The sequence below is a fragment of the Hypomesus transpacificus genome, chromosome 4 (assembly GCF_021917145.1).
Source record: "Hypomesus transpacificus isolate Combined female chromosome 4, fHypTra1, whole genome shotgun sequence".
Lineage (NCBI taxonomy): Eukaryota > Metazoa > Chordata > Actinopteri > Osmeriformes > Osmeridae > Hypomesus > Hypomesus transpacificus.
Window position 1 is genome coordinate 3,904,983 of NC_061063.1, and position 19,926 is coordinate 3,924,908.

Genomic DNA, 19,926 nt, shown 5'->3' on the forward strand with positions numbered 1-19,926 from the left:
TTCTCTGCATAAACAAGTTAAATTGATGCGTGTTGGTAAATTTCATTAATGTTATCGAGTCTCTTTCAGTAATATATCAGCTTCCTGAATCGATAGATGAACCTTTGGTCATCTCATTTCTGTCCTGTTTCAAAGCCTCAGAGTGTATTTAATTGTGATTGATATTAAGCTAAATAACGCAGCTTCACATACGAATCGATTCTCAGCAGACAGGAAGAGTAATGATAGCTGTTTGATTGTGTGTGTTGGGGGGGTGGGTTGGGGGGGGTATTAACACAAAGCCCCCTGGAAACTGTTTAACCACACCCCAAATCTAAACAATCATTGTCTACTAATGCGTTTAAGCCTCAGATCTAATCTAGATCTAGATAAGTATCATTACTAAAGATCACTCACCTATATAAAAAAAGCTATCTACCTTAAGGTCTTGGGAACAGTGAATTACAAGAGCTAAAAAGAAAATCTTGCTTAAAATTATTTTTGACTGTCATTTTTTTTATTAACAGGCTTTTTTTCAGCTAACTACAAATTACCAGGACATCTGACTAGTGCGATATTGGGGCTTTTCGTGAAATAAATTGTCAGTCACAGTTCCGTACACAGCTAGGTCTATACACAGCAATATATATATATGCTGTACAGAATTCACACAAGTAAGGGAGTGTGTGTTAGAGTGTAACTGAAAAATAACAATAAGAATACAAAAGTATATGGTAATCAAACTGTGTACGTAGAAAGTGTATGTGGTGAATGCTAAGGGTGTAAATGCAAAACAATATATAGTACCATAATATATATATATATATACACACACACATATATATACATATATATATATACTGTATAATAGAGCCTACATATATATATCATATTTCTTTGATTAAACGCCGCTCTCAAATAAACACCGCACCCAAAAAAATCAACACTGTAATAAACGCCGCCCTAGATTAAATGCTGCACCCAAAAAATCTGAAAACAATTATTTAATTGGTTAAATTAAAACACAGTATTTATTACACAAGTAAATCACAAGTGTACAATATAAAATGTAATTTGCCACCCGGGAGTTCTTCTTTAATCAACCCCAAGTTTGCTGGTGAGTGCTTTCTGCACAGCTTTCTGTTTGAAAGCTAAAGTGTAAGAATGTTTCATCATGCTGCTTCAGATTTCTACACAATGTATTTGAGACAGTTATAGGCTTTGTGTTTGAACTCCTTGTATATTATATGTTTATCTATGGCCACACTGCAGCTACAATTCACTTAAAACGCCACCCTCAAATAAACGCTGCACCAAAAATGAACATAGTGTAATAAACGCTGCGGTGTAATAAACGCTGCGGTGTTTAGTCAAAGAAATATGGTACACAAACACGCTTAAAATACAAATGGCAATGATCTATCTATGAAGGCATTCATGGGGGGAGGGGAGGGGGGGTTGCGTGTGGCTGCCTATTTCCATGCTGTTGCTCTGTCAGGGAACATTCCGGATGAATGTATCGACCTGCGTGTGTTCCATCTCTGGATGCAGGTTCAGAGGACTGAGTCTCTCTGAGAAGGACAGAGGAGAACAAAGCTCACACTGACTGACTGGCTTCATCAGCCAGGGTCCCAGCGGGGTCTCTCTCTCTCCCTCTCCTTCTCCCTCTCTCTCGCTCACTCTCTTAACCAGCCATCATCTTCATCCAAACGAGGAATTACCATACAAATACAGACATTATACAGTGGGGTATTGAGTCTGGCCCAGGCAGAAGCTTGACTTCGAGTAGGGAGATGGGAGGGGACGGACGGACAGAGAATGAAGCGGTGCCAGGAAGGGGTTGTGTGATTATGATGCACTGGTGCAGCTGGCCAGCCCAATCACAACCTTCTCCAGGGAAGGCAGTTCACTAAGACGCATAGCGACCCATATTATTCCTTTTATGACACAAAAACATTGAAGGTTTACATTTGCGGACGTTTCTGGCAACATTGTGCATCATCATTTGCACACACACGCATGCACACACACGCGTGCACACACAAACGCACACTTGACATCAGAGAAGAGAAAGTAGAAAGGTAGGGAAGAGCGGAATTGCAATTACCATTTCACAGGCTTCCACAACAAAGGCCAGCACCAATTAAACAAAAATTAAGACCTCAAACAAAGACAGTCAACACACACCCATCCGTAAACACGCACACAAACACACAGGGAAGCTTCGTAGATGAGTGGCATCGGGCTTATGTCACTGACAGAAGCTGCATCTTCAAACAAGTAGAAAGTTCCTCTCCCAGTCATCTTCAAAGGGACACATGGAGCCAGAGAAGGCCTCGTTTCTAGGATGCACACGGCCCCTGAATCTGAAGGCAGCACCGGGTTTGGGATTGGTCCTTGGACACACAGGACCCACAGGTCCTCAGACGGACAGTGACGGATTCAAACAGCCCCATCTAGACCTGGGCATGACACATTTGATGTGATGCCTTCCAAAGACAACATCAGTCAAAGGACAAAGTCTCATCACGTGTCGCCCACAGTAAACAGGGAGTCAACGACCGGCTTTGTGGAGAAAGAGCTGTGCGTGACTGGCTCCATTGGGTCAGGAATGGTTAATGGAAGCGCCTGCTTCGCAAGCACTGCCTGCCCCTGCCAGTCCATTGATTGTAGTGTCCTTCCAGGGATTAGGTGCTATCATGGGGCTAATCTAGTCTTTTATCCAGCTTTTAATAACTGGAGTTTGGGCCGCGGTCCGTCCGAGCCAGGCCTGAAGGAGAGGGCTCCGGGTCGAATCCTCGGCCCTCCCCTGGAGATAAGATGCTGCCTGTCTGGAGGAGGGCAGGAGGGGGGGGGGGGGAGGAAGAGGTGGAGTGGAGGTGAAGGAGAGAAGGAGGGGGTCCAGGACGCTTGTGCTTCAGCTATCTGTCTCTGCCTGATTCCGTTCTCAGTCGCGTGCGCGGGTCGAACAGCAGACTGCGTTACACAAGTGTTTATTGAATCCAGAGGCTTAAGGAAGAAGTACAAATTGAAGCCGTACAGAGTTACTCAAGAAAACACTCGATGGTCTGCAGTAAAAAAGAAAAAAGAAAAAAAAATGCCATGCTCACGGATACATTGCATGAAAAGAAAAAACGAAACAAGATGCGTAGCTCACAAATCTCCCTCTCGATTGCCACCACTCCATGGCAACGCATTCACTTGTTCGGCTAAAAGAGCCGAGAGCCAACGGTGGATATCAGCTCCTCAAATTTTGGCGGAAAACAGCTCTGGATGTGCCGTGGCTAATTACTAGAAACGTAGCTAGTGTTCATCTGTGGCAGAGCCGCCTGGTTTATGGCTATAATAACATCACCCTGAGATGAGCCCGGCAATGGGAAATGACCTCGGCCTAATTGAATGCCGTGATGCCCGAGACCAAAAGCACACGAGACCATTAGAGCAGGCCAGTGTTTGGAGTGCATTCTCCCCTGGCCACTCACATGGGGTGAATCATGGGGTGGCCGTGCGAATGGCTGTCATTCTAAGACAACGGAGGGAGAAATGAAAGCCATTTAAACACACAGGAGGCCTCCAATAGGCAGCCCCGCCTCACCTCACGCAATGATGTGTGCTGAATACAAATAGTGTAGAATTAGAATGAACCACATCCATACTTTCACTTGATTATCCCAGCACCGGGATGCAGGAAATCTGCAGCCACATGCATTAGAAAGAGAACGAGAGAGAGAGAGAGAGAGAGAGAGAGAGAGAGAGAGAGAGAGAGAGAGAGAGAGCATGGGGGAAGGGGGGGATGCAAGGGAGGAAGGAAGGGAGACCAGAAAAGGAGAGAGAGAGAGAGAGAGAGAGAGAGAGAGAGAGAGAGGGAGGACAAGAGAAAGAGAAGAAAGAAGAGACTGTTTAAGAAGATGGGGACGGAACGCGAGATGAAAGAGAAAGACAGAAACAATCTCATCGATGCCTTTTTGGCTCCGGCATTAACAGCCAGTGACTGTGTTACTTCACAGGGGAGAAGCTGCAAAAAGACGAACACACTGTAGTGTGTGTGTGTGTGCGCGCACGTGTGCCAGCAAACGCAGCAGGCTATTTTTAGCTCACGTGCCTGAACCGATGGGCGGGGGAGCCACAGAGGCCGGAGAGGAGGCAGGCGAGAGCAACACGCTATTTTTAGACAGCGGCTGACTCTGTAACCCCCGGTTACCAGCGGCACTCGCATCAGCAGCGGCGGCAGCGATGCTCTGTCAATAGCGGTCTCACTACACCTGACAAGCTGCAGTGAAAACAAATATATACTAGCAATTACTGTATGGCTTTTCAACTGCTACTCCACAGCAAAGGAGTTCACGATGACCATGGTGTTGCAACATTCCACGCCTAACATAGCTACGGAGCATTGTACTGCAGTACGGTACGCACAACTCATCTGTGTCCTTATTATAGTACATAGCAAATGGGGGACTTGGAAATCCCAAGGGGGTGTTGAGTTGATTAGCTGTCGAGTTGGATCGCTTCATGATATTGCAATGGCCCTACACTGCGTCGCAAAACACGCAGACAGAAATGGAGTTAACGACGACGAAACCAAAATAGCCACTTGGAACAGGGCTGCGATGCCTTCAGACACTCCTCCAGTCACATGTCAGAGCCCCAGTAACAGCGTGTTTGGAGTCTGGAGCCGTGCCTTGAGAACGGCACAGCGCCCTCGCCCTCCCACTCTGGGAGCTGGTTCCTCACCGCTCCCGGTCTGCTTCTCCGACGGTGGCTGCTATAAATACATGTGATTGAGAAGCTTGCGTGCAGGCATGTGAGACCGAGAGCAGAGATCTGGCTGTTCTTGCACCCAAACACACTTCTCTTCAAGGGTCTGGGGACATCATGGTATGGCTTATTGTTGTTTCTTCCAAAGACTATTGTTCAATATTAGATCATGTTTCTTTCAAAAATGAAACGAGGCAAATGAGACACGAGAGCGTGTAGAGATATCCTCCCTCACCCCTCCTGGGAGAGCGCTTCTAAACCTCTCAGGTCGCATCTTTGTCACAATGACCCTCCCCCTCTCCTCTCTCATCCACTTTACCAACCCCCCACCCTCTTCCAATCCCCCTTCACTGTCCTTGCTCCCCAACCCCCCTCTCTTCTCCTCTCCCCTCCTCCACACCCCCCAGTTTTGCCATCTCTCTCCTCCCCCTCCCACCCCTTTTTCTCCATGGCCGACTCGTGCCATCCATGTTTTCATTTGACCTGTTGTTGTTCATTTGGCGCTCAGCACAGAGCCACTAAGGGGAGAGCCAATGGGGAGGCAGCGAGGCCACGGCGCCCACACGCGTCGGCAGCCAGGCTGGAGGACGACAGGAAGGAGTCATCTCCCACGGCGGCTAAAAGGGAACGCGAGGATCACCGCCGTGTCTGTGTCAGCGAATGGGCTCGACGTCCTCAAAGCGGGCCGACGGTAGTGGAAAGGGGCGGTCGCCATGGAAACCGGCTTTTGTCTGGGACGCACAAAAAAAAAAAAGGCATGCTTGCCCTTTGAGAGCGCAAACACACACACAGACACACACACACACACACAAACACACACACAAACACACACACACACAAACACACACACAGACACACACACAAAGACACACACACAAAGACACACACACACACACAACATCCTTCCATGCATGTACACACGCTCCTACTTGGCCAAGAGGCGCGACAGTGAGAGAGAGTGGGCGTGGTGGGCGCTGTGCCCGGGGGGAGGAGGGTGGGCGGATATCTGAGCGATGGACGGCTTCACAAGGCGCACGACCCCACCGTCGGGGTCGGCGCCGGCCGGGGGGGATGCTCACTCTTTGTGGGTGGGGGGAGCAACGCTGTGACAAGATACCCCCTCCTCCTCCTCTCTCCAGGCCCCCCTCCTCCCCCTCCTCTCTCCAGGCCCCCCCTGGGCCACACAGCTGTGCCAGTGACGCAGAGCGAGGGGCCCCTCAGCACCCCCCACTGCTGGGCACAATGACAGGATGACCTCCAACGCCAGGCAGGAAGACAGACACCACGTCCACTGTTGTGGTTCCGTGTCACCGCCGCTGGGAAGCGCCTGCTGCCGGCGAGGGGTTTCAGAGACAGCGCGACGAGCTTAGCGCCGCGCGCGAATCATGCCTGTCGTATAGGGGACACGGCTTAGAGGAAAGCTTGACAGCCCAAACTATAGTGGCTGTGCCTTCGGTGCATTCTGGGAGGAAACCTGAGAGAGAGAGAAGGCTGAAATTCAAAAAAAGGAAAGTAGAGAAATAGAGAAAAAACTGAGGTGGAGGACGAGAGGGAGAGACAGAATGTGAGTCAGTCTCAGCCCCGCGCGTGGAATTACACCGCACTGTTGGATGAATGGCACAAAAAGAAAAGTTGAGAGGGAAATTGAGGGACTAGGCTGAAAGCCTTTTCGCAGGAGGATATGAGAGACATTGAGCTGGCACTCCTTTATCCAGCCGGCTCACATAAAGAGACGGCATCCTCAGAGACCAGCATGTCTGTCTGTCTGTCGGACTGTCTGTCTGTCTGTCTGTCTGTCGGACTGTCTGTCTGTCTGTCTGTCTGTCAGACTGTCTGTCTGTCTGTTTGTCGGACTGTCTGTCTGTCTGTCGGACTGTCGGACCTGGGAGAAGTCAGGAGCGCGATGACCATTTGGCTTTTCATCGAGTTTACATCCACTTTCAGGAGGCCGACAGAAAGATTTTGTATCTCCCCTCCCTGTCGAGTGGGTTTATCACATTGAAAAAGTCTGAAAAATCAACACATTGTTAATGTCTGCCTACTCCATAAGGTAGACTCACTCAGCAAGGCCAGGACTGTCCAGGAAAGCAGATCTAATTCTCCTAAATTGCCTCGTATGAATATGGAGTTATGTCTATTTAAAGCCTGCTGTGTATTTAAAGCCTAGAACACTTGGCCAATTGTCCACGCTCAAAACAACAAAAAACTAAAAGAGTCTTTCTGGCAATTCTGCTGCATTAATGTATGGACACAATACACCTACATACATCACCGAATCCATCTAGATACACTGTGAACATTTCATTTCTGGGAAACCTCCCATTTGATTTCCCTGCCAAAGCACAGATATGCATTTGAAGAGCCGTCCCTGTGCTTCCCGGCCCCAGGAGGAGGACAGCCTGACTGGACTGAAACCCAGCGAGGCTGTGGGCATCCCAGCTTTGACCATGTCCAGATGCTGGTGCTGGGACAACCTGTTTCAGGAGCATCGCTCACAGTCTTCACGGCAGTCTACCAACATTACTACCCGTTATTATTTGCCGTTTGACTGAACACAACACTTGGTATCAAACAGGGAATTATATTACAATTACATTATTGAACAGCGTCCTATAAATGGTCCAAGGCCATTATTTCCATGATTATCATAACCAATGAAGTTGTTTATTTGCCTTGAATGTGCATACCATGAGACACATGAGCCCCATGCTGTGAATCAGATTAAGATTCTGGTCTCTCCGCCCCTGGTCTCTCTAAGGAAGCTGCAGAAGGCTTCATCACATCAGCGCCGCGGTTCCCATTCAAACCTGCTGCACTTTCTCCTGTCACCAATACTGAACACGGACGAGACGGTATAGACCTTAGACAAAGACTCTCTTGGAATGATCCGACAAGATGACAGCAGCCGAGCCTCTCTACGCATCTCTTTCCCTCGCACAAACACCGCAGACAAGGCTCTCTATGTCCTCTCGTATTCCTCAAAACAGCAGATTAGACTGTCCCTCTGCATCCTGCTCAGTGTACCTTGCACATGTTACATTATCAGCCATTAGCAGTGATGGTGTATTGCTCTAGCCAACTACAGACCGCCTTGTTTGACCAACTTCTTATGGAACAACCTACATGGGGTCATGTGACTTCTTATAGAACGAGCTACATGGGGTCATGTGACTGTACGGCCTGCGTGTGCATGTTGCGGTGAGAGAGCGTGTGCACGCGTGCGTCCAGGTGATTGGCAAGGCCACTTGTATGCTTTTAGCGTCGAGCCCTCCCTTTAGCCGTCCTCGACGGAGACTACAAACCCCATCTCCCCACCTGACACCTCATTAATCATAAAGCGCAGGAAGAGAGGAAAAGTGACAGGGCCATCTGACTCGAGGGAGCGACGGAATCAGAGAGACAAGCGCAATATGGTTCAGCAGATGGGGGTGTGGGGCGGGGGGTAGTGGAGGGGGGGCGGACTTGCAGTGTGGCTGCCCCCCCTCCCCCCCACACTTCACACGGGCACCGGTAGCCCTCGCCTCCCCCATCATCTCTGGGTGTCAACAGAATAATAAACACCACGCCGAGGCTCCCTCCCGAGGCCCGACGCAGCCGCACCCCCGACGCCGAGGAGACGCCGGCTGAGAAAATGTCACCCCCCGAAAAAAACACCTTGATGTGCCGGCAATTGGGCTAATCTGATGGGAGCTCATCAATTCTGAGAGAGTCAGGCCTTATGAGACAACCCTCTCACGTGACTAGACCCTCGGTTATCGCCACGCGAGCAGCTGATTCCAAAAGAGACAGTGGCAATCGCTCCCGGATGTTGTGTGTTACATTAGTGTTATCCTGTTATCTGCCATCCTCCGTCGCAGGGGCTTCCAACAGACCTTCTGTTCAGCGGCACATTTGACATGAAGAGATTTCAGTCAAATATGCGCACGGAAAGGGCAGTTTGTGTGTTTTTTTGCATGCAAATTCGAATTCCCCCAAATAACTTGGAACTGACACGTCAGGTTTGTTTGTTATTCAGCGAATGCAAAATAATACAGCCGTTAAAATATAGGCCATCTTCCAAAAGGGGAAATTCATATTCAAAGAGACAGGGCACAACTTCCTGGAGTGTTTACCTTTTTTAAAGGTATGGAAGCTGAGGGACGATTCGACGCGCTTTGTCTCCAATGCGTCTGTAATAGCGGTGATTAAAAATGAAACACTGACCTGACTGTGCACTCGCTCGTGTGCACATTTTTAATTGAAAATCTTTCGCAACATTGAGGAAACTTTCGGCGCAACCTGAAAAGACGGATTTGCCAGCTCCTTGCATTTCCCAACCTGTTATTACCGCAAAAGACCTGCAGCCACGGAGGCCGGTGGAAACCGACAGCTTCCAGAGCGAGGCGGACAGGACACTTCCTGGTAGGTGTACGGAGAAGACCAGCACTTTGTTTGTTGTGCGCGTCAGCTCTGAATCAACAGAGAGCCACAAGCACCCCCCCCCTCCAGGCCCTCCCACACTCACTCCCACACAACTGAGGACGCTCTGTGCAGCCAGCAGTGACGGGAATCCTAATCTGTCCCTCCACAGGACAGGAAGAAAGAGAGATCAGTAAGCTGAGAGGGAAAGATACAAATAGAGAGGAGACGAGAGAGGGAGGAGAAACGGTGGAGGATGGAGAGGCATGGGCGAGAGAGAGAGAGAGAGAGAGAGAGAGAGAGAGAGAGAGAGAGAGAGTGTAGGGATAATCCTATTTCAAGATACAACTGAATGTAAACAAATCCCTCAATGTGTCACCACCACCATCACCAGTACATGAAGCTTGTGGTTGGTGTGGGTGATTTTTATTTATTTATTTATTTAGAAGGATCCCCATTAGCTCTACCCTAAGACAGAGCTGATTTTAGTGGGGTTCACATATAAGACTTACATACTAACAACAAACATTTGAAACGGACATTACACTACCCATATCTAACATTTAAAACATACATTACAAGTATCAAAAGTTAAAACACATAAAAATGATGATCATACAATTTTACCTTTGTCATGATATAAAACACTGACACATCCAATTCCATAGAAGCGTAAACTGCAGACGATGTAAGAGAGTACTACACATGTCTGTACAGTATATCACCATCTGGTGTCACAAGTATGCTGTACCCACGTGTTTCATTATTAGCTTTTTGAACATACATTTACGTGTCATGTTTATAATTTCCGTCGGTAGGAGGTTCCATGACTTCATGGCCCTGTATCCCACAGTGCGTTTAAGAAAATGAGCTCTGGGGAATGAAAACCTACCTTCTATTGCTCGTCTATCGGCTCGGCATAGCTATGTGAGGCTACATTTATATTTAGTTGCCTATACTGATCAGCTGTTGTTTTAGACTGCAAGAGGCGCCATGTTGACAAAAGAAGTGCAGCTATCGTCCTGTCTTCAACTTTTAGCCAGAGGAGACTGGAATGCATACTTTGTATGCTGGTTCTGTAAGGACACTGTAGAGCAAAACGTGCAGCCCTGTTTCGTACAAGCTGTAATCTATTCAGGTGTTTCTTGGTGGCCTTTAACCATACTATCAGTATCTGGCAATAATCTAGCTGTGACAGAACAAGAGCGCTAACTACCAGTATTCTGAGATCAGGTGTAAGAGGATTTCTGCATCGTCTAACTACAGCTAGTGCTTTGCCCATTTTATTGACAATAGTGTCAATATGCTTTGACCAGGACAGTTTATCATCCAGGGTGACTCCCAATAGCTTAGTTACCTTTACTTGTTTGATGGAAGTTCCATCTATGCACAGTCTAAGCTCTGACTCTCCTTTAAGTGAATGATTAGACCCAAAGATTATGCTTTTTCTTTTAGTTGAGAACCATCTTGTTATCAAGGACCCACTTTCCAATGGAACTTAGCTCCCTATTTAGGACAACTGTCAGCTCTTCAGTTCAGTTATGTAATAGTGTGGGGTGTGTGGTACTGTGGGGAGAGTGGGAGTGTGTGTGTGGGGGGGTAATGGTGAGGGCTGAGTGGTAGTGTGGGGGGGTAATGTTGTGGGGTGAGTTGTAGTGTGGGGGGTAATGGTGAGGGGTGGGTGGTAGTGTGGGGGGGTAATGGCGAGGGGGGAGTGGTAGTGTGGGGGGGTAATGGTGAGGGGGGACTTGTGGGGTCATGTTCATCCCCCTTGAAGCCACTCACCTCTGGCACTCGCTGGCGTGCAGCACCAGGTCCTGGTTGTTGTGGGCGCTGAGCGTCAGCTCGTGTTCTGTGGAGTTAAACACGTCCAGGAGCAGATGGCAGTGGCGCGTGCTGTGGAGGAAACAGAACCAGGATCAAGTCAGGCCCAGAACAACCGCCTTCACTGTCCCACTCACTAACACGGGCTGCAGACACAGATGCCCAGTCTTCAGTGTGTGTGGATCTCAATTCACACTCAGCAGAGCATCCATACAATCCTAGAATGGCCATGGTCATTATGTACTGTAATATATACTGTAGAAGGCCGTTTGTTCATGGATGTGCCTTTGGTAATTCCTTACATAACACATGCAATTAATCTAGCCCTACAGCGTGGCTATATTTAGGAGATACAAGAACCAAGAGCATGTTCACAAACACGCAATCGCACACAATGCACGCACACACACACACACTTAGCAAATGCATCCGAGATCAACAGTGAGGAGCTCTTATCAGTCCTTGTCACAACATCAAAAGGTGGCGAATCCTTTCATCAGGGTGGTGAGTCCTGTCAGTAGGCAGGCCAACCACAGACCTGCCCCTGGAAGCGAGCCTTTCACATGCAGATGCTGAAAGGGCCCAATTTGCCATTTAGATCAAGACTGAGGAGAAAAAAAACGCCTCATTTTCGAAAGGTTACTTAGACCCTGAGCCCAGTCTCCCTTCTCCTTAGTAATAGCAGATAAAAGGCAAGGTTGTTGTAGAACAGAAACAAGCCAGCATAATTATCCCGTCGAGAGCACATGTAAAGAGCACAGGGGCTGGAATAATAACACAAATAATAGCAGCAATAACAATGATGATACCAATACTAATCCTACTGAGCCCACTGTCAATGTCAGAAAACGTTCCCAAGTTACTGACGCAGAGAAACTTGGGTACAGTCTACCCATAGCAACATAAAAAAAAACAACAATAGACCTGGTGTAAGATGATCCTCCGAGTTGTGTAGCAGTGTAACGTGTAACAGAACAGATGTAGGCGATAAAGGACTGAGGCAGAGCCAGTGGCTCAGTGTGCTGATATCAGTACCACACTGCAAACCTTCCCAGGGCCCAGGAGACACAGCCTGACCCTCTTGTCCACCACCTCTCCATCCGTCCCTCCCTCTCGCTCCATTTGTCTTTCATCTCAGGGTTAATGGAGTCTCACAGATCCCATGACATGCTGTTTTTGGATGCTTTTATATAGGCCTTAGTGGTCCCCCTCTTAGTGGTCGCCCTTTAACTGTATCTGAAGTCTCTTACCCGAAATTCAGCCTTGGTGCAGAATTACAGCCACTACGAGCAGTCCCACAATGAGCTTTCCTCAGGACGCGCTGTTTGTGTCTGTTGCTTTAAATGCTGTGAGGAAGAAAGAAGCGAGGCTAACTGTCATGCTTCGGTCGTTTTCCCCCAGGATCACAATGACTCTTATTGAGAGACTTGTTGCTCTTGTTGGTTTGTTGTAACTATCTTAAAATGATTGTACTCGCTGTGAAATGTATTATTGTTGCTTGCTTTTTCCACAGGTACGCTCTTGCACTTTTGAGGTTCTTGCTGTTTAACTGTTACTTGTCTAACTACATGCTCTTATTCTTCTTCCCTTTGGGACTTGTTTGGTTTCACAATGTATGCTCCATGTTTGGCTACCCGCAATGTTTGGGGCTATCTTGTTGTTATGATCAGTGACCTATGCAGTTTTGTAAAACTCTCTCTTGGAAGTCGCTTTGGATAAAAGCGTCTGCTAAATGCATAAATGTAAATGTTTGCAAGCCAGGATGTCTCTCGATGAAAAACCAATGTCGCACTCGCACGGGCGTAGCTTGTTTTTTCATTGGTGGGCCAAATTCTCTGTGCGGGCCAAGCAGAGAAAGGGGAGGTAACCTTCCCTCTTATGACGACATAAGGAGAAGATTTTCAAAACCGGATCTTTGAGCTTTCATTTTCTCAAAGGCGGTGAAGAAAACCCAGGGCTTGGTTTACACCTATCAAAATGTCTAGCCACTGAGGGACCAAAGGCAGGCTAGGGGAACTCATATTCATGTTAAATAACCTCCTAAAGTGACATTTTCATGTGGTACCTTTTCGTTTAGTTTGCCCGTGTCCCTAACAAACTGCCTGGGCAATTAGAAGCAGTTTCTTTTTTACTGGGGTACTCGTCGCTTCAATTGTCTCTTTGTCTTGGTTGGAGGACAAGGCTAAACAGGAGGACCAGGGGAGGAGGACTGATTTATATGGCGGTGTGTATAGCCGGGCAGATCGATCAGGCCAGCCAGTCACAATAGCAGGGTTTTCGAAACACGGAGGCCAATCACTCTCCTGCTCTCTTGGTAAGTGCCCCGCTTTAACAAGACCACTCTGGTGAGTGAAGACCGCGTGTATTTAGCGTGCGTGCAAAGGGTGCCACTGGCCTTCAGTGCCTTTCCCCGTTTGTATTGCTAACCTTGGACAAAGTTCAGTGAAACGGTGGATTAGCATAATGTAGCGGAGGGCCGATGGGAACGCTCCTGTGAAGGAGTTGGGTTTGGATGAGAACTCAGCCGAGCTGCTGTAGAGGGCACACAGCTCTTACAGCGGAATAAATCATTCAAACCAGCCGATAGGGTTTGCAACATTTTCGTTGTCTCCATTTTAGTGGTTAAATCCGGATTCGAAATTCCGACGAGAGCTCAACGTTCCTCACGGCTGTGCAGAAATGATCTCAGATCTGACTGGATCACTTGCCTGGTGTGGCGTTGGTACATGATTCAGCGCGAGCGTATTGAAATTCCTATTGAGTAACGTGAAAGTGTGTTTTTGTATGTGTGGGGGTGTGTGGTTGTGTATATATACATTCTCCGGCTCCTGTACCATGTGTGAGGGTGATAGGAGAAGGATTAGCCTCCATTCTGAATACAAGAGCATGAATCATAAAAGCGGAGATAATAACTGCCGAGCATGCACTTATGAGACCTTTACTCATCATGATTACGAGAGGAGGGGGGGGGGGGACTGGAAGAGAGTCAGCAGTGGCTGGTTAATGAACAGGCATTTCTATTTCAGGGGAGTTCCCCCCCCCCCGAACGAAGCCCAAACTCTCTTGGCGCGCCCGCATGCCTCCCTGTGAATCGCCTACCGAATGAGGTGTTCAGAAAGGAAAAGAACGCAAGCGGCAAAGTTGCCAGAGGCCGTCCGAGCCGCTGCACGGGCGAAGCCGACCAATCACCACGAGCGATCAAGCCGTCGGTTGACTCATCTCTCCCTCCTGTGTTTTCATCCAATCATGTGTTCCGACTGGAACGAACAACAAGTGGGCTGCTGTGAGGTGAAGGATGCTGCACAGTGGGGCATGACAGTGTCAACAGGGTCAACCCCCAGCCTACACAGGGGGGGGGGGGGGGTTGGGGAATCAATGGATCATGGACCAACCGGTCGATCCTGTTGCGGTCCCATCAATAACCGCTGATTTTGTGCCGTCTTCTTTGGCAAAATACGGGACGTATTCCCCCTGTGTGAACGTCAAAGCATTAATAAGGTTTGGCTCGGATTTAGCGAGCTGTCGATGCAGCGCTATTTTTAGACGGTGTGAGACAGTAAAGGGGGAGGGCGCTACCCCCGCCACTTAGAACAGCCTGCGAGGTAGAGAGAGAGGGTCCGGGGAGAAGGAGACGCCACGTTCTGCCGCCGAAGACGCCGTCTGGGAAGGAACACGTATGAAGGAGAGAAGGAACACGTATGAATGAGGGAAGGAACACGTATGAATGAGGGAAGGAACACGTATGAATGATGGAAGGAACACGTATGAAGGAGGGAAGGAACACGTATGAAGCGGCGCAGGGAGGGTGGCGAGGTCCCTGTGAGTGGCGTGCCTGTTGCCTCCGCAGCGCACAACACCCGTCCAGAAATCGCTTTAGCCGTTCCAATCGTGCACGGATCACTGCCTGTTTCACACGTCCCGTCCCCCCCACCCCGGCACTCCTGCCCTTCCCTGGCAGAGTCAAGCCCCCTAAGGTGCTCATCCGAGGGGGGGGGGGGGGGGGGGGGGGGGGGTGATCGCCAGGGGCACCGGGCCTCGGTTTGGCACCCTTCCAGGGGTGTCTGACCGGTTCACACGCGTGAGGGTCCAATATCCGCTGGTTTCCCCCTTCGCACAGCGGGCGCAGTCTTCCACTGTGGAGAGCAGCGACGGGGAGGAACTGTAGGTGACAACCACTTCCAAATGGGTGTCTGGGCTTTTTAATGGAACGCGATGAGAGGATGAGAGGAGTGAAAGCCTGGAGGATTAAAGAAAGAGGAGAGAGAGAGACACAGAGACACAGAGAGAGAGAGAGAGAGAGTGTGAGAGAGAGAGAGAGAGAGAGAGAGATAGATTTTGAACGGAGGCATGTTGTTGTGTGTTAGTGAGAGGTGAGTGAGTCGAAGCCCCAGCCCCATCTTTTCCCAAGAGCAATACTGCAGTTTTATAGTCAGTATAATTGTTCTCCCTGTGCCCAACCCATGCCGCGAGCATCCCACTCTCTACTTTCATCTACTTTCTCCACTGAAGGGGTATTTTGGAGCCAAAGACCATTTTGGTGGCAAATGACCTCTCTTCAATAGCGCAGCCATGCACGCACTCCTTCCCTCGCCCCCAGAGGACAGCCATGGCTGTAATGGAATGAAGTGAGCTGAACTGGCCGGCTTAATCGCTCACTGGGCCACGCAAAGAGGGCCGGGGAGATTGGGAAAGAAAGGGAGAGACAGGAAAGGAGTGGGAAAGAACAAGAGGGGGAGCGAGGGAGACGTTCCAAAGGAAGGAGAGAGAGAAAGAGAGAGAGAGCGAGAGAGAGAGAGGGAGAAAGGAAAGGAGAAGAAAAAGAGCAAAAAGGCAAAAAAGCGAGAGAGTGTGAGAATGAAAGAGAGGGAGGGAGGGAGAAAGAGAGAGGGCAGGAGATCGAGAGGGCACTCCTCTTCGGAGAGAGGAAGGGCAAGTTTCCATTCACTCCAGTTATTTCAAAGGATTCTTTAAAGTCTCATTCAGGTCTAGTGAACTGTGGAGGGCATTCAATAGGACTGCCCTTGAAAAATAAATAGTATCACTGACTAAAGTGGTTAACTTCAGTCTGAATCCAGATAACACAGAGTGCTCCCACTGGCTTGAAACCCAAGTGGGCTTTTGAAAAACATATTCCAATCACACCTGTTGTTAAATAGGTACACCTAATCGGAATGACAGCTCGGTAGAACAAGATGGTGTCCATTTACGACGCTTGAAACGGAAATTCACAGACAGGGCCCATTGTCCTTTCCCTCTCTCTCTCCCTCTGAATGATGGATCTACTCAGACAATCCCACTCCCCCCCACCCCCACCTCCAAAACAAACCCCAAAATCAGCGCTAGGTGTTAACAGGAGATAAGCACCGTGATAACCACCAGCCCCCCCGTCAACCTCACATCCGAAGAAGCAGATGTAACCCAACAGTCAGGAGGCCCGCATGTGCAGCGGGGGGGGATAAATGACACTCTGTAACAGTGGAGAGAGGGAGCGGGGGGGAGCGGGGGTTGGTGACAGGATGATGATGACAGCGTAGATGCCGGTCACAGGCTGATCCATCAGGAGAGGGCCACAGACGGATGGGCCCAAACTGCAGATATTATTACAGCTAATGATTCACCTCAAGTGGCGATTACTGGGGTACAATCGCTCTCCCTCACCCAGTTTTTTACCCCCACACAGTCTTTATGGCTAGCACTTGGAGGGGGGGGAGAGAGGGAAACAGAGAGGGGGAGTGGGGTGAAGGATAGAGAGGGAGGGTCGCAATCGTTTCTGACTGGCCCTGTCAGTGGAAATGCCATCTCTTTGACTTCCTCGTAAAGTGTCAACGATGTCACAGAGAGAGAAAGGGGAGTGAGAGAGAGAGAGCAACAGACAGAGAGAGGAAGTATCGAGTGAGTAAGAGAGAGATACTGTACGTAGAGAAACAGATAAGAAGGGAGGGAAAGTAGGGAGTGAGAAAGAGAGACAGCCACAGAGACAAAAAGAGAGACCAAGACAGAGAGAGAGACAGACAGACAGACAGAAATAGAGGCCGAGAGGCCGAGACAGAGAGAGAGATTTGCCCCCCCGGGTGTGTGACGAGTGTCTGTTGTTCCGTACCTGGTGGCAGGGAGAGTGCTGACCCTGGTGAAGAACACGGAGGGCTCCACGTCCACGTGCACGCCCAGGGTCAGGTCCCGATAGTAGCCCTCCACCTTGCCCGCTCCGCCAGAGTACCTGAAGTTCACCACCGCCTCCAAAGTCTGAGGCAGGGCAGGAAGAGAGAGCTCCATTTAGACAGGCTGACTCGGACAGGGAGGAATATTAAACAATCATTCAGAGGTCCATTCCGGGGAGGAATTTGCTGCAGCCAGATGATTTTAATATTATGACTCTTGGAAGGTGTGGAAGAGAGATCAGTGTGTGTTTGAGGTGAAAGGTCACAAAAGCTGGCTATTTTGAGATCAACGCCTTGAAAAATGCATGATGGTCAAATAATAAAGGGAAGAGAGTGGACAGGTGCTGCGATGGTACAGGACTCTGGATGTGAAGGGGGCGTGGCCAAGACCTGGCTGGTTCAGAGCTGTATGAGTGAGCGAGGGGTAAAAGGAAAGGACAGGGGGGGGGTGGGGGGGGTTCTGGAATAGCACTCCATTGTATGAGGGTGGGCAGGTGGTGACTCAGAGACAGCTGAGTGGGGGGAGGGAGGGAGGGCAACTGGACATCCGAGGGATGGCGAGGGGGAAATTAAAAGTGACAGTTAATGGGAAGGAGGAGCACTCGCTGACTCAGCCAATAGGCTAAAGGGGAGTGAGAAAGCGGCCGAGGTGGAGCCTTTTGTGCCTCGCCGGCGTACATCAGCCCTCCTCACATACTGCTGATGGAGGCAGTTGCCGCCTCTTTCCAGAACAGACTTGCCAATTCCTTATGATTTTCGCATTTTATCTCTTTTTTTTTTTAGGGGCGTGGGGGGAGGCTAAGTGGAATGATTTTCTGAGTGCACTGGATGAATGTCTGGCACAGCTGCACTGAACCAATTTCAGCCTAATGACACTACCACACTACAGGTGGGGAGGGGAAGGGAAGGGAGGAGAGGGGAGGGGATGAGAGGGGATGAGAGGGGAGGGGATGAGAGGGGAGGGGAAGGGATGAGAAGAGAGGAAAGGAGAGGGGATGAGAGGAGAAATTGCCATTACTATGTACCAGACACCCTAATAGCATATTGGTATGAAGGCATTAAATCTCTGATGCCAAGAAATGAGTCACATTATGCATTAGAACAACTGAAAGGGCAGACCACCTTGTCCATAATATCCATACCCTAGCTGTGACAAACAGGTGTCATATGATGAAAGAAAGAAACACACACACACACACACGGAAGGGCCTGTCAGACCCGGTCTGACCGGGGGGAGAGAGACAGCCAATGGGCCCCAGAAGAACAACGGCCCTGAGATGATGATAGGAATCAGATTTGAATTGATCCGGTCTGAGTGGCTCAGATTCCCTGCACGCCGGGGAGCTGCTGTCTATTTCAGACACGGAGAGAGGAGCCGCAGCCGTCTGTCAGCCTCCCAGCCCAGGCAGACATTGTGCTCCTCGGCCATCTCTGCAGCACGGCCGCATGAAGAATCTCGCTTGAATCGAGCCTTCCGCTCTGGGCCACTCGGGCCACGGAGAGCCTCCCCTAAAAGGCGTGATGCATGCAGGCCACACAGAAACGGAGAGACAACCAACGTGCAGCCCTAGGGAGACTGGCAGTCGTCAACAGGGGGAGTTTTAGGATGTCGGGAGTGCCCCAGGTTTGCTGCGTGGTAGCAGCGAGCGAAAGGCCCTCCAGGGAGGACAGCTCGCCTGCTGCAGAGCCCCGAAGGACGGGCCTGGATCCTCACGGAGTGGACCAACCCCCCTCCTCCCCCTCTCTCTGTTCACTCCTCTCTTCGCCCATCGCCCTCTCCCCCCCCCTCCTCCCCCTGCTCCCCTCTCTCTGTTCACTCCTCTCTTCGCCCATCGCCCTCTCCCCCCCCCCTCCTCCCCCTGCTCCCCTCTCTCTGTTCACTCCTCTCTTCGCCCATCGCCCTCTCCCCCCCCTCCTCCCCCTGCTCCCCTCTCTCTGTTCACTCCTCTCTTCGCCGATCGCCCTCTCCCCCCCCTCCTCCCCCTGCTCCCCTCTCTCTGTTCACTCCTCTCTTCGCCCATCGCCCTCTCCATCCATCTCCTCCTCCCTCCCCGGCCTGCTCCCCCAGAGGACTCTATTTCAATCACACCGGGCTAAAAATAGCCTGGGCTGTAATGAGGCGAGCGTGAGAGGAATGGGCCAGTGGAAGGAGGCAGAACTGCGGGACTGCCCTGCGCACACACTCACACACACACACTGCCTGTGCAGACACGCACAGGCAAATACACGTTCACGCGCACACACACGCAGACACAACGGCGGGCGCGGACAAAGACACAGACAAACGCGCACAGGCACGCACACACACACAGAACAAGACTCCACGACCAAGTCGGTCCTTGACGCCGGAAGAATGACAACGCCCCCCCCCCCCCCCGCGCGCGCGCGCCCCTCCACCCGCACGGAGAGAACGGTGCGCTACGCCGAGAAGAAAACACCCATCTAGCGTCACGAGGACGGGGCACAGACGGAGAACAGAACCCCCCCCCCCCCCCCCCCCCCCCCCGGACGTCACGCCGCACCTGCCTCGCCAGCAGACCGCACACGGCCTCTCTGACCCCGGGAGGCTGCGTGGATCCCCTCGAGCACGCGGGGACAACACACGCTGCTATGGTGTGCGTGTGGTGTGTGTTTGTGTGTGTGTGTGTTTACACGCCTGTGCGTGTGTGTATCCTGAGGCAGAGATAAGATCCTGACACACACACACACACACCTAGCCAAACAGATTACAGCCAGGCTCCTCCCTAGCGCATCCCTGTCACAGGCAACAAGAAGCGGGCGCCATCGGAGGGAAGGCAAGGCAGGGCCC

The 19,926-nt window shown here is 50.3% G+C and overlaps 1 protein-coding gene across 2 annotated transcripts in view; it reads right to left on the reverse strand.

Moving 5' to 3' along the window:
* The window catches only part of trappc9 (trafficking protein particle complex subunit 9), a 116,836-nt gene that overhangs the window by 46,069 nt on the left and 50,841 nt on the right, over nt 1–19,926 (reverse strand). For both annotated transcript variants that reach the window (XM_047018524.1, XM_047018523.1), the window contains 2 exons: nt 17,060–17,202; nt 10,921–11,031 (listed from right to left, as the gene is read on the reverse strand). In XM_047018524.1, coding sequence (XP_046874480.1) covers nt 10,921–11,031; nt 17,060–17,202 — 254 coding nt within the window. The remainder of the gene's footprint in view (nt 1–10,920; nt 11,032–17,059; nt 17,203–19,926) is intronic.